Source organism: Scyliorhinus torazame, chromosome 14 (genome assembly GCF_047496885.1).
Source record: "Scyliorhinus torazame isolate Kashiwa2021f chromosome 14, sScyTor2.1, whole genome shotgun sequence".
NCBI classification, from domain to species: domain Eukaryota; kingdom Metazoa; phylum Chordata; class Chondrichthyes; order Carcharhiniformes; family Scyliorhinidae; genus Scyliorhinus; species Scyliorhinus torazame.
The window spans coordinates 135,805,834-135,823,547 of NC_092720.1; the positions used below are offsets into that span (position 1 = coordinate 135,805,834).

The 17,714-nt window shown below is 48.4% G+C and overlaps 1 protein-coding gene across 2 annotated transcripts in view; it reads left to right on the forward strand.

Moving 5' to 3' along the window:
• Positions 1-17,714, forward strand: part of atg4b (autophagy related 4B, cysteine peptidase) — a 151,109-nt gene that overhangs the window by 78,799 nt on the left and 54,596 nt on the right. For both annotated transcript variants that reach the window (XM_072474933.1, XM_072474934.1), the window contains exons 4-5: positions 1,058-1,156; positions 1,512-1,613. In XM_072474933.1, the coding sequence (XP_072331034.1) occupies positions 1,058-1,156; positions 1,512-1,613 (201 nt within the window). The remainder of the gene's footprint in view (positions 1-1,057; positions 1,157-1,511; positions 1,614-17,714) is intronic.

Genomic DNA, 17,714 nt, shown 5'->3' on the forward strand with positions numbered 1-17,714 from the left:
TCTAACGAGCCCAAAAGTCCGTGGTAGCGGGAGCTGCCGAATGGTGCGGCTCAGCTCCGCATAGCCACAACCGGAAGTCGGTCACTTTGAAAGTTGTGATTGAAGAGCTGATTCAGTTTTTCACTCAGTATGATTTTCCAAAAGGAATTCAGTCTTGATTAATGGATCAAATTTCATGTCAGGTGTGTTTCAGGAGGTCATATGTAATTTCTCAGTGAAGCAACTCCGAGGTCATCTGTTTATCACCTCCAGTCTTATCGTGCCTTGGAGGGAAAGACTAGCACCTAAAGGGTAAGATTTGGGCCCATTGAGCATAACCAGGATTGGGATAAAGGAATATAATTCTTGTTCACAAAAATTTAGAGACCTCCCCCCTTAAGCTCATGAAGGAGAGGTTTCTGGCACAGGAGGAGGAAACTATCCTTCTAGATTCTGTCAAAAGTTCAGAGAATCTCAAAGACTTGTGCGATGGCTGGAGAATATCTTGAAGCTTCTTACAAGTGATAAAAGCATAAGTGGGAAAATCACCGAAGACATGTAGGTATAACCAAGAGACGAGGTGCTAGTCTTTTATCTTCATCTGTCGAACCATTGATAACTCGATTTAGTGGATTCCACCATGTCACCAGAGAACTTGAGTGATGTGAACGACGTGGTTAGTACCCCAGACAGAAGATAGAGTCAAAGGGTATGTATATAAAAATACTGAAAAAGCAGCTGAAAAATATATTTTTAAAGGACAAGTGAGAGTTATAGATATTTTAACAATGCTTGGTTTCATTCCAGGAGAGAGATCTGAAATGGCTTTGTGCCCCTAAAATAGAGCAAATCACATTCTGGAGTGCATCTGGACAGCATTGGGCTACAAATTGGAACACACTATACCGATGCGCAGGTCAATGGTGTGATTAATCCTCAGATGATTTGGCACGCTAGAATTGTTTGCAAAATAGTGTGGAGAAGGAATATGTTTGTTATTGTATGTGTGTCTCTTGTGCATTGTTTGTTATAGATATAAAATATGTGTAAATCTGCTCAATTGTTTTGTTGTGGACAGGAGGCACAGGACCCACCTCTGATAATGGTTGGGGCTGTATGTTGCGGTGCGGACAAATGATCTTCGCCCAGGCTCTTATCTGCAGACATTTGGGTCGAGGTGAGTTCTGAGAACTGATCCCAAGGGTTTGGGTCTCTGATTAGCTATGTTCAGACCATGTGGTGGTCTGGGTAGGAGTTATGAATAGAGTAAGATAAATGGTTTTATTACTACTTTGTGTCCCTGTCAACCCACTGAGTGAATGGGAATAATGTTGTTGTGTTTGGGGTCTTAAAATGCAACGTTGTCTTGATCAGTCATGTGATGGCTTGCTATCTTCCAGATTTTCCCCACCTACTCCTGGCAATTTACCACATACCAGTTTTCTTGTTCATTCAGAAGCTGTTTCCCGCAATTTTCAGTATAATTCATGCTACCTAATTTCTAATTCATTTCTTCCTCCTCCTCTTTGCAGACTGGAGGTGGGTAAACGGGCAACAGCAAAGGGATGAATATTACAACATATTGAATGCTTTCCTTGACAAGAAGGACAGCTACTACTCCATTCATCAGATAGGTGAGCGATCTGCCACTTTGGTGTTAAACATCACAGAACTGTTCTGGCACAGAAGGAGGTCATTGGCCCATCATGTCTCCACCAGCTCTCCAAACTAGCATCATGACTTTGTGCCAGTCCTCTGCCTTTTCCTCGTACCCCTGCACATTGTTTCTTTTCAGGTAATCATCTCAAACCTTCTTGAATGCCTCGATTGATCCTGCCTCCACCACACTTCCAGGCAGCGCATTCCAGACAAAAACTAAAAACGTTTTTTTTCTCGCATCATATTTACTTCTTTTACAAATCACTTTAAATCTGTGTCCTCTCGCTCTTGATCCTTTTACGAGAGGGAACAGTTTCTCCCTATCAACTCTGTTCAGCCCTCTAATGACTTTGACCATCTCTATCAAATCTCCTCTTAGCCTTCTTCTCTTCAAGCAGAACAACCTCTCCAACCTATCCTCATAACATAGAAGTTGCAATATGGAAACAGGCTGTTTCGTCCAATTAGTCACTGTTGCTGTTTGTCCAGCCTAGTCCTATATCGATTCATTCATCCATCCAGTCTAGTCTGGAATGTTGTCAGAGTTTCGGCCTTTATTATTTTTCCTGGAGGTGAATGGCACAGCCTTTTTCCTAAATCTCTTGCACATGATAGGGGTGGCACGGTAGCACAGTGGTTATCACTGTCGCTTCCAGGGTCCCAGGATCGATTCCCGGCTTGGGTCACTGTCAGTGCAGAGTCTGCACGTTCTCCCCATGTCTGCGTGGGTTTCCTCCGGGTGCCCCGGTTTCATCTCACAGTCCAAAGATATGCAGGTTAGGTGGATTGGCCATGATAAATTGCTCCTTAGTGTTGAAAAGGTTTTGGTGGGGTTACTGGGTTATTGTGAAGGGTGAAGGTATGGGCTTAGTACTCTTTCCAAGGGCCGGTGCAGGCTTGATTTCTGAATGGCCTTCTGCACTGGAAATTCTGATTCCATGATCTTTTATCTGCATCCCCTCTGGTTTTGGGATCAATTACAGGAAAAAATATTTTTCTCTGTGTCTCATCTCCCCCTTTCATAATTTTAAACCTTTTTGGTACAGCTAATCAGCGTTATTCTAATAAAATTAAGCCCCAATTTTTCAAACCTTTCCTTGTAGAAACCCTACAGTTTCTAGTGGGCACATGCAAATGTGATTCGACAACTATATACACAATGGCAAGTGTATGATTTATTGGGGTGTACCAGTAGCCAATGTTTTGTACTGCAGCATATAGTAATCATGCAATAAGACTGTCAGGCGAGTAAGCACAGCTATTTCTGCCTGAAGTACAAGAAACCTTTGTGGCGTTATAACTAGCAACTACAAAATTGACTTTGATGCAAATGGTTATTGCTTTTTTTGCTAGTATCTATACAATTGGTCATTTTAAACAGGAGTGTGTTCACTGGTGGGGACTTGTACTCCGTTGCTTTTCATTGTATCATTTGAAAAAAAACTTCAATATGCTTCCTTTTTGTAGATCTAAATCCTATACACCACCATCAGGTTTTGGGGTATTGTATTGCTCCACTGTCTGTAGGCCTTCACCGATCTGGAGAGCACTCCCAGCCATCAAGTTGGTACCTGCCGATGCTGAACTCACCAAACTGGGGAAGCCATGGGCTTGACTTACTACGAGTCCAGAACAAGGGGCATAAATGTAAACTAAATAATTTAGGAGAAATTCCTTTGCACACTGAGTGGTTGGAATGTGGAACTCACTGCCATATAGAGGATAAAACATATAGTAATAATAGTTCGGGGAGTTTGATGCATAAATGAGTAAGAATGGAATAGAAAGATGTGGGAAAGGGTGAGAAGAGGTGCTTCGATTCAGGTGAGGCTACTGCTAATATGAAAGCTAGGCATGGACCAATGCAGCCAAATTGCCTGCTTCTGGGCTGTGTAATTCTATGTAAAGACACCCTTACTGCTGATATTGCTTTCACCATGTGCACACTTGATTCCATTCTGGAGTTTGCCTTCCTCGCAATGTGATGTCTGCTCTTGCACTTCATTTATCCATCTTCATTGTCTTTGCCCATTCTCCCCACAAGCTACAAGAGAAAGATAGTGTTGTCTGAGACTGGACCTACTTGACAATGGTCACAGGTGAGTATGGTGTTAGAGGTCTTAAATCAGACTTGAAGCGGAATCCTGCCAAACTCAAGAGGTGATGCCACAAATTTGACATGAGCGTATGCTGTGTCTGTCAAAATGTAACATTGGGCACTGTAGTTCACACCATGTGGGAGATGTGCTTATTAGACTCCATCCTGCAGAAACACTAGAACTTGACAGACATTGTATAAATGTCCAGAATTGACAGCCAGTTAAGGTTGGCTGGATCGATAGAAAGGATGTCTCTCATTGTACAGAATCAATCGTGATATGGTGTAACTACAGAAACTGACACCTGCCATTTGTAGCACTGTTAGGCGGTTGAGTACTGTACTTGTAACAGGAAAGTTAGAGCTTTTAGATTTCATTAAGATAGCCTATGCAATGCATGGATAAACCTGGGGTTGGTCATGGAATGGGTTTGTCGTCCATTCCAACTGCACTTCGCTCATTGATGTGGGAAATGGAAACTTATGCCAAGGCTGTCTGCCCACAGGCAACAATCCAGCAACCCGGAAGCACGCATCATTTCATCAACAGAACAGAAGTGTTGTGAAATTTATCAGCTTAGTTAATAGAGTCATAGAATTTTACAGCCCAGAAAGAGGCCCTTCGGCCCATCGTGTCTGCACTAGCCACCAAACACCTATCTATTCTAATCCCATTTTTCAGTACTTGGTCCGTAGCCTTGCATACTACGGCATTTCAAGCACTCATCTAAATGTGGCTTGAATGTTGAGTGTTCCAGCCTCTTAACACCATTTCAGGCCGTGAGTTCCATATTCCCACCACCCTCTGGGTGAAAAGGGTTTTCCTCAAATCCCCTCTAAATTTCCTGCCAATTACTGTAAAACTATATCTCCTGGTTATTGACCCTTTTCCTGAGGGGAAAAGTTTCTTCCCACCTATCCCATCTATGTCCTTCATAATTTTGTATACCTCAATCAGGTCTACCCTCTGCCTTCACTGCTTTAAGAACAACCTCTGCCTATCCAGCCTCTATAGCTGAAACGCTCCAGCCCAGTCAACATCCTGGCGAATCTCCTCTGCTTGTCAAATGCAATCACACCCTTCCAGTAGTGTGGCGATCAGGATTGCACACAGTACTCCATCAATGGCCTAATGAGAGTTTTATGCAGCTCCATCATAACCTCCCTGATTTTATGTTCAATGCCTCGGCTAATAAAGGCAAGTATCCTACATGCCATTTTAGCCGCCTTATCTACCTTCTGCCTTCCGGGACCTTTGGGCATGCATGCCAAGCTCCCTCTGGTCCTTTGTACTTCCTAATATCCTACCATTGTGTATTACTTTGCATTGTTAGTCCTGCCAAAATGTATCACCTCACACTTTTCAGTGTTACATTCTATTTGCCAATGTTCTGCCCATCTGACCAATCCGTCTATATCAGGCTGTAATTTAAAACTTTCCTCCTCGCTATTTGCCACACCATCAATTATTGTGTAATTGCGAACTTATTGGTCATACCTCATCCCCACATTCCCATTTAGATCATTAATGTACACTACAAACAGCAAGCGAACCATCGCCCATCCCAATGGTACATCACTGGACACAGGCTTCCAGTCACATAAAACAACCTTCGACCAACACTGCTCCCAGTCCACTTTGGCCATATTAAAATTGGTCTTCCCCCAATTCAGAACCTTTATTTTGGCCATATTAAAATTGGTCTTCCCCCCAATTCAGAACCTTTATTTTCCAATCCATCTTTGACAGAGTAATCTAGACTCAATGTTAGCTCCCTTCTGTCTCCAGAGATGCTGTCAGATGTGCTGAGATTGTCCAGTATATTGTTTTTGTTTTAGATTCCAGCATCTGCAGTACGTTGCTTCTATCTTTGGCCATCACCCTCTGCCTCTTGCCACTAAGCCAATTCTGGATCTAATTTGCCAAATTGTATTGGATCCCATGGACTCTTACCTTTTTGATCAGTCTCCTTTGTGGGACCTTGTCAAAAGTCTTACTGAAGTCCTCATCAACACACCTTACAACAAGAAGTCTTACAACACCAGGTTAAAGTCCAACAGGTTTGTTTCAAATCACTAGCTTTCGGAGCACTGCTCCTTCCTCCGGTGAATGAAGAGGTATGTTCCAGAAACATATATATAGTCAAAGATGCAAGACCTTCAAACAATCGCGCAACCTCAAACAAACCATTGTTTGCAGCAAACTACCCAGCCTTCAGAACATCAACCTCAACACCACACAACCCTGCCATTGCAATCTCTGCAAGACGTGCCAGATCATTGACATGGGTACCACCATTACACGTGAGAACACCACCCACCAGGTACCGCGGTGCATACTCGTGCGACTCGGCCAGCATTCTCTACCTCATACGCTGCAGGAAAGGATGTCCCGAAGCGTGGTACATTGGTGAGACCATGCAGACGCTGCGACAATGGATGAATGGACATTGCGCGACAATCGCCAGGCAGGAATGTTGCCTTCCAGTCGGGGAACACTTCAATCAAGGGCATTCAGCCTCTGATCTCCGGGTAAGCGTTCTCCAAGGCGGCCTTCAGGTTGCACGACAACGCAGAATCGCCGAGCAGAAACTTATAGCCAAGTTCTGCATACATGAGTACGGTCTCAACTAGGACCTTGGATTCATGTCGCATTACATTCATCCCCCACCATCTGGCCTGAGCTTGCAAAATCCTACCAACTGTCCTGGCTTGAGACAATTCGCACCTCTTTAACCTGGGGTTATCCCTATCTCTGGATCTGTAAAGACTTAATTACCTGCAAATGCTCACATTCAAAGCATTGTCTTGCATCTTAGACTTTGTCTATCTATATGTTTCTGGAACATACCTCCTCATTCACCTGAGGAAGGAGCAGTGCTCTGAAAGCTAGTGATTTGAAACAAACCTGTTGGACTTTAACCTGGTGTTGCAAGACTTCTTACTGTGCTTACCGCAGTCCAACGCCGGCATTTCCACATCATACACACCTTACTGCACTGCCATCATCTACACACCATGTCACCTTGAACAATTCAATCAAATTTGTTAGACATGATCTCCCCTTGACAATGCCAGCTGACTATCATTGATTAATCCTCGCCTTTTCAAGTGGAGATTAGTTCTGTCACTCAGAACTTTTTCCAATTTCCCTACCACTGATGTTAGACTCACTGGCCTGTAAATACCTGGTTTTCCCTATTTATTTCCCTATTTGAATAATGGTATCACACTAGCTGTCCTTCTCCAGTCCTCTGCACCTCGCCTGCAGCCAGAGAGGAGTTTTGAAAATTCACATAAGACCTCTCTTGCCTCACTCAGCAGTCTAGGACATGGGCCTGGGGATTTAATCCCGCTAAAACCCTAACGCCACCTCCCTCTCAATGCTAATCAGTTCAATTATATCACAGTCCCCCTACCTGCTTTCTATACCTACGTTGTCCTTCTCCATAGTGAACACAGATGTAAGATACTCATTTAATATCTCACCGATATCATTCGGCTCCACACACAGTTTGCCACGTGGCCCTAATGGGCCTACCCTTTCCCTGGTTACCCTCTTGCCCTTAATATACTTATAAAACACCTTGGGATTTTCAATATTTTGCCTGCCAATATCTTTCAATGCCCCCTCCTTGCTCTCCTAATTTTTTAAGTACCTCCCTGCTCTTTCTATACTCCTAGGGCATCCACTGTTTTGAGGCCCCTGAAGACTTTCTTATTTTCCTTATCCAATCCTGTATATCTGTTGAGATCCAGGATTCTCTGTAAATTTTGGCCCCACCCTTTACCTTTACGGGAACATGTTGGCATTGTACTGTCTCTATTTCCCTTTTGAATCACCCTCGCTGTTCTGATGTGGATTTTCCTCCAAGAAACTGCTCCCAGTCCGCTTTGGCCAGATTCTGTCATATCATATTAAAATCGACCTTCCCCTGCAATTCAGAACCTTTTACCTCAAGTCCGTAATTGACCTTTTCCATAACTATTTTAAATCACTATCACCAAAATGCTCTCCCATAGACACTTACATCTTCATTCCCTTAAATTAAGTCAAGTTCCATCCCCTCTCTTGTAGGACTGTCTGTGTGCTGACTCAAATAGCTGCCCTGGGTGCAGTATTCCACCACCTTCAAACTTTTCACACTTTCCTTATCCCAATTAATACTGGGGAAGTTCAAATCCCCTAGTATTATTACCCTATTGTTTTTACACTTCTCCGAGAATTGCCTACAAATCTGCTCTACTATCTGATCCTGACTGTTAGGGGGCCTATAGTACACTCCCAGTAATGTGATTGTCCCCTTATTGTGTTTAAGTTCCAACCATATGGCCTCAACTGAAGAGCCTGCTAGGATATCATCCCTCCTCATTGCAGCTATTGACTCCTTGATCAATATTGCTGCATCATCTCTTTCTTTTTTTAAACAGAATGCTGATATTACCAAATACCATCTACCAAACCAGTCCTGTTCTGCATTACTTCAGCTGGACAGGGCTCCATTGTGTATCATCGGTCAAAGACCGAGTGGATCACAAACCACACCTGGAATAGCTCAGTGGGGCTTCCGGTGGCGGCCATGAAGGAGTAGGTCGCACATTTGGTGGCTCCCACTCGGGTCGGACCTTTGGACCTTTCCCCAATTTTTTCTCGGATTTTACTTGGAAAATTGAAAGTGGACGCGACCGTAAGCGGGCCAGGAGTGCTCGCAAAGGAAGAAATAGGCAAACAGAGAAGGCCTGGGCTGAAACTGCAGCAGGAAAAAGCATGGAGGATGACCGGAGTCCTGGCTCGACGACCCAGCGGTCGACGGAGCAGTTGATGAAGTTTATCCACGAGAGCTTCGCCAAGCAGAAACAGGAATGCTAGGACACAAGTAGGGAATCGATTGCTCGGCTGGAACAGAGATTGGATGCTCAAGATCGCGCAATCCAAAAAGTGGAGAAGGCACTGACCGAGCATGAGGAACACCAAACAGCAATGGAGGTGGTGATGGGGATGCTGAGAGACCAGCAGAAAAGGCTCCAGGAGAAGGTGGAGGATCTAGACAATAGGTCCCGCCGGCAGAACTTGAGGATCGTTGGTCTCCCGGAGGGGTCCGAAGGAGCGGATGCAAGGGCATATATAGCGGGTATGCTCGAGAAGCTAATGGGGGATGGGACGTTCACCCGACCCTTGGAGGTGGACAGGGCGCACAGAACACCAGCGAAAAAGCTGCGTGTAGGTGACAACCCTCCACCCCCACCCCCGAGGGCGATGGTGGTGAGATTGCACAGGTACCTGGATAAAGAGCGTATTTTATGGTGTGCTAGGCAGACATGGAGCTGTAAATGGGAGAACAGCATCCTCCGCATTTACCAAGACCTGAGCACGGACGTAGCCAGGAGAAGAGTGGGATTCTGCCAAGAAGAAGGTGAAGTTTGGACTGCTGTATCCGGCCCGTCTTTGTGTCACCTATGAGGAGCAACACTTCTATTTTGAGTCGCCCGAGGAAGCGATGGACTTCGCCAGAAGGAAAAGGCTGGCAGGGAACTGAGGTGTTTGAACTTTGCTGCAGCGTTCACGTTAAACATACTTTTGTTTTTGCACTATATTTGTAATGCCTTCTGTATCGATCCTGGAGTCACTGCGTATTTCTGTAAGTTAAAGTTTGCATTTGTACTGGTGGGGATGGAGGTGTGAATTTTCGATGTGGGGTTTTTCTTTTCTTTTTGTTTCTTTTGGTTAACTGGGCTGGGAATGTTTTCTCTTGAATGTGTGTTCCCGAGCGGGGGAGTGGGGGGCAACAATAGGTGGGAAAATGTTTGGCACCATGGGCCAAGCTAGCTGGGCGGGCTGGCTCACGGAAGCGCAGTGGGGGATGAGCAGATGTTATGCTTGTGGAAGGGGGCTGTTTTTACTGTGCTGTTATTTGGGGGGGGGGGGGGGGGCAGCGGGGGGTATTGTTCTGCTGACGGGGGAGGGATTGTTGCGGAGGGACGTCAGGGGCGGAGACTGCCTGGGGGCGTGCCTGCGGGTGCGAGCTGGAGACTGGCCTAAGAAAGGTGATGGCTGATTGGCAGAGGGAGGGGGTGAGAAGCCCCCCGACCAGGCTGATCACGTGGAACATTAGAGGGCTAAGTGGGCCAGTTAAGAGAGCACGTGTGTTCGTGCATTTGAGGGGATTGAAGGCGGACGTGGCAATGTTACAGGAGACGCATCTTAGGGTAATCAATCAGACTAGACTAGGAAGGGATGGGTCGGGCAGGTATTTCATTCGGGGCTGGACTCTTCAGACTAGAGTGGTCCGAATCCTGATTAATAAGCGAGTGTCATTCAAGGCGAGAAGAATAGTTGAGGATGTGGGAGGTCGGTACATCATGGTTAGTGGGAAGCTGGAAGGGCTGCTGGTGGTACTCGTGAACGTTTACGTGCCAAACTGGGATGATGTGGAGTTTATAAGGAGGATGTTGGGGAAGATCCTGGACCTGGACTTGCATAAGCTGGTCATGGGGTTGGGGGGGGGGGGGGGGGGGGGGGAGAACTTCAACACAATCATTGACCCAGGGCTAGACCGGTTGAGTTCAAGGACAGGCAGGGTGCCAGCAATGGCAAAGGAGCTAAAGGGGTTTATGGAGCAGATGGGGGAGGGGGGTGGGGGGTGGGTGGGGGGAGTGGACCCATGGAGGTTTGGATGGCCAAGAGTGAAGGAGTTCTCTTTCTACTCACATGTACATAAAGTGTACCCTCGGATCGACTTTTTCATCTTGAACAGGGCTTTACTGACTGGGGTAGTGGACACTGATTACTCAGCGATCACAGTTATGCCCCGTACTGGGTGGACTTACAGGTGAGCAAGGAGTGTAGAGTAGCGCCCGCATTGGAGATTGGATGTCGGACTGTTAGCGGATGAGGAGGTGTGTGGGCGGGTGAGGAAATGCATCCAGAACTATCTGGGAGTTAATGACACGGGGGAAGTCTCGGCAGCAATGGTCTGGGAGGCGCTGAAGGCGGTGTTCAGAGGGGAGCTGATTTTGATACGGACCCACAGGGAGAAGGTAGACAGAGCAGAGACTGATCGACTGATAGGGGAAATACTTCAGGTCGACATGAGGTATGCGGAGACCCCTGAGGCAGGGCTTTTAAGGGAACGACGGAGGCTACAGGCTAAGTTTTGCTTCCTAACTACAGGGAAGGCAGTGGAGCAGGTGAGGAAGGCGAGGGGGGCGATATACGAGTATGGAGAGAAGGCCAGCAGAATGCTTGCACAGCAGCTCAGAAAGACGGAGGCAGCCAGGGAGATTGGGAAAGTGAAGGACAGAGACAGGAACTTGGTCGGAGATTCAGCAGGGGTTAACAGGGCATTCAAGGGGTTTTAAAGCAGGCTAGCTGAACGTAGAACATACAGTGCAGAAGGAGGCCATTTGGCCCATCGAGTCTGCACAGACCTGTCATAATATACACCAGTATATCATGTTGCAGACACACACTGATGGACACACAGTGGGACCAATCAACACACACAACACTGCAGCCAATCACCAGTTAGAGCACACGCACTATAAAGACAGGGGGCATCAGAGTTCCCGCTCATTCGAGCTGCAGCTTCCTAGTAGGACAGAGCTCACAGCCTGCAACACAGACAGTCACCATGTGCTGAGTGCATCGACTGGTTAGGACAGGCAAAGGTCTTTAGTTAAAGCTAATATTGTGTTAACCCACAGTGAGAGTATGTTAAACAGTTAATGACTCAATAAAATAGTGTTGCACTATTTCAAGTGTTGGTGACCTGTATGTGTTCCACGGATCCAGAGCGCCCAACACAACATGATACCAGGAGTTGAGGGATATTAGCACTTCCTAGACCTACCTGCAAGTGATCTGCCTTCCGCCAGCATTCCGTCATCCTGCAACATGGACAACATCTGCCCGCCGCCGCCGCTCCGCATCGCCGGCAACCTAGGGGCCAACTGGAAGATATTCAAACAGCGCTTCCAGCTCTTCCTTGAGGCCACAGACAGGGAGGATGCTTCAGATACCAGGAAGATCGCTCTCTTCCTATCCCCGGCCGGGGACCATGCCATCCACATTTTCAATTCTCTCACCTTTGCGGATGATGAAGATAAAACAAAGTTCAAGACGGTCCTCCTGAAGTTTGACACTCACTGCAGCGTAGAGGTGAATGAAAGTTTCGAGCGCTATGTGTTCCAACAGCGTTTGCAGGGTAAGGATGAACCTTTCCAATCCTTTCTCACTCACCTCTGCATCCTTGTGCAGTCTTGCAACTACGGGCCCACCTCCGACTCCATGATACGCGACCAGATCGTTTTCGGTGTTCAGTCGAACCCCCTATGACAGCAGCTCCTCAAAATAAAGTAGCTCACCCTAGCGACCGCCATTGCGACCTGTGTCCTACACGAAAACGCCACGAGTCGGTATTCCCACATCCAAGCGGCTGAAACGGCGCGGCAAGGTCCCCACGAGGCGGAACGGGTCCGAGCAGTTGAGCAACTCCAGGGCCTCCGCCTGAATGAGGGCGGCCATTTCGTTCGCTTTTTGCGAGGGGACGGCGACGTCGAAGAACGTAATGCGCAGGCGCGCACCACGCACAACCCCACCGCGAACGTGCTGACGCTACGACATGCAACTGTGGCTCTGCCCTGCCAAATCTCGACAATGCCTAAGATGTGGCAGACTTGGCCACTATGCTGCCTTATGCCGAGCAGCTCAGCCTGCATATTGCTTCAGCCAGCCTCGCAGGAATGTCCAGGCAATTCAACCCACGGTCACCGAGTCCGATGCGGACCTCCCACACAACAGTGACACCGAGGACCCGAAGGCGCCTTTTCGAGTCGGCATCGTGACAAAAAACACCAGCTGCTGTCAGTATACAGCATCGATCCAGACGATGAGTGGTGTGCCACCCTGACGGTCAACAGGTCCCAAATACGATTCCGCCCGGACACTGGTGCCTCCGCCAATCTCATTGCGCGGTCTGACTTCCAAAGCCTTTGTGTCAAACCAGCCATCCTTCCATCAGCCTGCCAGCTATTGAATTACAATGGTAACGCCATTGATGCCAGCGGCTCGTGCCAACTTGAAGTGACGCACAGGTCACGCAAAGCCATCCTTCCTTTTGAAATTGTGGGCTCCTCGATAGCCTCCCTGCTTGGCGCGCAGGCATGCAAGCTGTTAAACCTAGTTCAGAGAGTTCACTCTCTCTCTCCTGATGACACGTCTGCCTTTCAGGACACTGACTTCAGGGTGCAACTCGACGGCATCAACCAGCACCACGACGTCTTCGAAGGCATGGGCACGCTCCCATAAACCTACAATATCTTATTGAAACAGAATACCACGCCTGTGGTGCACGCACCTCGCAGGGTCCCAGCACCCCTTAAGGACCGCCTCAAGCAACAGCTGCAACAGCTGCAGGACCTCCAGGACCAAGGAGTGATTTCCAGAGTCACGGAACCAACCGACTGGGTCAGTTCCATGGTATGTGTAAAAAAGCCTTCCGGCGAATTGAGAATTTGCATTGATCCCAAGGATCTAAATCGCAATATCATGAGGGAGCATTATCCAATTCCCAAGCGCGAAGAGATCACATGCGAGATGGCTCGCGCCAAGCTCTTCACCAAACTCGATGCCTCAAAAGGATTCTGGCAAATCCAGCTCGACAAATCCAGCAGGAAACTGTGTACATTTAATACCCCCTTTGGCAGATATTGTTACAACAGGATGCCGTTTGGGATCATATTGGCTTCAGAAGTGTTCCATAGGATTATGGAACAAATGATGGAAGGCATTGAAGGTGTCCGCGTCTATGTCGACGACATAATCATTTGGTCCACCACCCCGCAGGAGCATGTCAGTCGCCTCCAGCACGTATTCTTTTTTTTTTTAAATATATTTTATTGAAAATATTTTCCAAACAACAATTTTTCCCCTCTTACAAAGCAAACGTAACAATAAAGAAATTTTTAACAATTCACAAATAACAAAACCCCATTATCTTTTGACATAAACAAAACTAAACCCCCCCCCCCCCCCAACCCCCTGGGTTGCTGCTGCTGGTCATCTGTCTTCCCTCTAATGTTCCCCTAGGTAGTCGAGAAATGGCTGCCACCGCCTGGTGAACCCTTGAGCCGACCCTCTCAGGGCAAACTTTATCTGCTCCAATTTAATGAACCCCGCCATATCATTTACCCAGGCCTCCAGTCCGGGGGGTTTCGCCTCCTTCCACATGAATAGGATCCTGCGCCGGGCTACTAGGGACGCAAAGGCCACAACGTCGGCCTCTTTCGCCTCCTGCACTCCCGGCTCATCCGCAACTCCAAATAGAGCTAACCCCCAGCCTGGTTTGACCCGGGCCTTCACCACCTTCGAAATCACTCCCGTCACTCCCTTCCAATACCCTTCCAGTGCCGGGCACGCCCAAAACATATGTGCGTGGTTTGCCGGGCCCCCGCCACACCTCCCACATCTGTCCTCCACTCCAAAGAACCTGCTCAATCTTGCTCCCGTTATGTGTGCTCTATGTAGCACCTTAAATTGAATCAGGCTAAGCCTGGCGCATGAGGAAGAGGAATTTACCCTGCTTAGGGCATCAGCCCACATACCCTCCTCTATCTCCTCCCCTAGTTCTTCTTCCCACTTTCCTTTTAGTTCGCCCACCGACTCCTCCCCCTCTTCCCTCATCTCTCGGTATATCTCTGACACCTTGCCCTCTCCGACCCACACCCCTGAAAGCACTCTGTCCTGAATCCCCTGTGTCGGGAGCAACGGAAATTCCCTCACCTGTTGTCTAGTAAACGCCCTCACCTGCATCTATCTCAAGAAATTTCCCCGGGGCAACCCATACTTTTCCTCCAATGCTCCCAAGCTCGCAAAAGTCCCATCTATAAACAAATCTCCCACCCTCCTAATTCCCAACTGGTGCCAGCTCTGAAATCCTCCATCCATTCTTCCTGGGGCGAACCTATGGTTGTTCCTGATTGGGGACCCCACCAGGGCTCCCCGCACCCCTCTCTGTCGCCTCCACTGTCCCCAGATATTCAATGTTGCCGCCACCACCGGATTCGTGGTAAACTTTTTAGGTGAGAACGGTAGCGGCGCCGTCACCAGCGCCTCTAAACTCGTCCCTTTACAGGACTTTCTCTCCAGTCTTTTCCACGCCGCTCCCTCACCCTCCATCATCCATTTACGTATCATTGGCGGCCCAATAGTAATCGCCCAAGTTCGGTAGTGCCAATCCTCCTCTGTCCCTACTACGCTGAAGGAACCCCCTCCTTACTCTCGGAACTTTCCCTGCCCACACGAAGCTCGTTATGCTCCTGTCTATTTTATTAAAAAAGGTCTTAGTGATTAGTATAGGGAGACATTGAAATACAAATAAGAACCTCGGGAGGACCATCATCTTGATTGCTTGCACCCTGCCCGCCAGCGACAGAGGCTGCATGTCCCACCTCTTGAAGTCCTCCTCCATTTGTTCTACCAGCCATGTCAGATTAAGTCTGTGCAAGGTTCCCCAGCTCCTAGCGATCTGAATCCCCAGGTATCGGAAGTTTCTTTCCACTTTCCTTAGAGGCAAGCCTTCTATCTCTCTACTCTGGTCCCCTGGATGTATCACAAATAATTCACTCTTCCCCATGTTTAGCCTATACCCCGAGAAATCCCCGAACCCCCTCAAAATTTGCATAACCTCTATCCTCCCCCCCCCCCGGCTGGGTCCGACACGTATAACAATAGGTCATCTGCGTATAACGAGACTCTGTGTTCTTCTCCCCCTCTAATCACCCCTCTCCATTTCCTGGAGTCTCTCAATGCCATGGCCAGAGGTTCAATTGCCAACGCGAACAACAATGGAGACAGCGGGCATCCCTGTCTTGTTCCCCTATATAGTCGGAAATACTCCGATCTTTGTCGACCTGTAACTACACTTGCCGTTGGAGCCCCATAAAGAAGTCTAACCCAGCTAATAAACCCGTTCCCGAACCCAAACCTCCTTAACACTTCCCATAAATACTCCCACTCCACCCTATCAAATGCCTTCTCTGCATCTATTGCCGCCACTATCTCTGCCTCCCCCTCCACTGGGGGCATCATTATCACCCCTAATAGTCGTCGCACGTCAACATTCAGTTGTCTCCCTTTTACGAACCCTGTCTGGTCTTCATGCACCACCCCCGGGACACAGTCCTCTATCCTCGATGCCAGTACCTTTGCCAACAATTTGGCGTCCACGTTCAATAATGAAATAGGTCTATAGGACCCGCACTGCAACGGATCTTTATCCCTCTTCAAAATTAGCGATATCGTCGCCTCCGACATCGTCGGGGGTAGAGTCCCCCTTCCCTGGCCTCATTGAACGTCCTCACCATCAACGGGGCCAACAAGTCCACATGTTTTCTGTAATATTCCACCGGGAACCCTTCTGGTCCCGGGGCCTTCCCTGCTTGCATGCTTCCCAGTCCCTTAATAACCTCGTCCACCCCAATCGGTGCCCCCAGGCCTACCACCTCCTGCTCCTCCACTTTCGGGAACCTCAATTGGTCCAGGAACTGCCGCATCCCCTCCTCTCCCTCTGGGGGTTGAGACCTATACAGTCCCTCATAGAAGGTCTTGAACACCTCATTTATCTTTCCTGCCCTTCGCACCGTGTCTCCCCTTTCGTCTCTAATTCCTCCTATCTCCCTCGCTGCTGCCCTCTTTCGCAATTGATGAGCCAACAGGCAACTAGCCTTTTCCCCATATTCATACCTCCTCCCCTGTGCCTTCCTCCACAGTACCTCCGCCTTTCTGGTGGTCAGAAGGTCAAACTCCGTCTGGAGTCGTCTCCTCTCCCTGTACAGTTCCTCCTCCGGGGTCTCTGCAAATTCCCTATCCACCCTTAAAATCTCCCCCAGTAATCTTTCCCTTTCCTTGGCCTCTGTTTTCCTTTTGTGGGCCCCAATGGAGATCAGCTCTCCTCTGGCCACCGCTTTTAGTGCTTCCCATACCACTCCCACAGGGACCTCGCCGTCGTCATTGACCTCCAGGTATCTCTCAATACACGCCCTCACTCTTGCACACACTCCCTCATCCGCCATCAGTCACACATCTAATCGCCAGAGTGTTCTCTGCTCCCTTTCCTCTCCTAATTCCAGGTCCACCCAATGTGGGGCATGGTCCGAAACCGCTATGGCTGAGTACTCAGCTTCTTCCACCCTAGAGATCAACGACCTTCCCAAAACAAAAAAAATCTATCCGGGAGTACACTTTATGGACATGGGAGAAGAAGGAGAACTCCCTAGCCCTAGGTCTAAGAAATCGCCATGGATCCACTCCCCCCATTTGGTCCATAAACCCCTTGAGTACCTTGGCTGCTGCCGGCCTTCTTCCAGTCCTTGAGCTGGATCTATCTAGCCCCGGGTCCAGCACCGTATTAAAGTCCCCTCCTAAAATCAAGTTTCCCACCTCCAGGTCCGGTATACGCCCCAGCATCCATCTCATAAATCCCACATCGTCCCAGTTTGGGGCATACACATTAACCAACACGACCTCCATTCCCTCCAGCCTGCCACTCACCATTACATATCTACCTCCGCTATCTGCTACGATGTTCTTTGCTTCAAATGCTACCCGTTTCCCCACCAAAATGGCCACCCCTCTGTTCTTTGCGTCCAGTCCTGAGTGGAACACCTGTCCCACCCATCCTTTCCTTAACCTAACTTGGTCCGTCACCTTTAGGTGCGTCTCTTGGAGCATAACCACGTCTGCCCTTAGTCCTTTCAAATGCGCGAGCACTCGGGCCCTTTTTATCGGTCCGTTCAGGCCTCTCACGTTCCACGTGATCAGCCTCACTAGGGCGCTACCTGCCCCCCTCCCGTGTCGACTAGCCATTACCTTCTCTAGGCCAGTCCCATATCCCGCCTCCGCGCTCCCGCTCGCTCCCCCAGCGTCGCACACCATCCCCGTCCACCCACTCTTCAGCCATTTCTTTTGGATTTCCGCAGC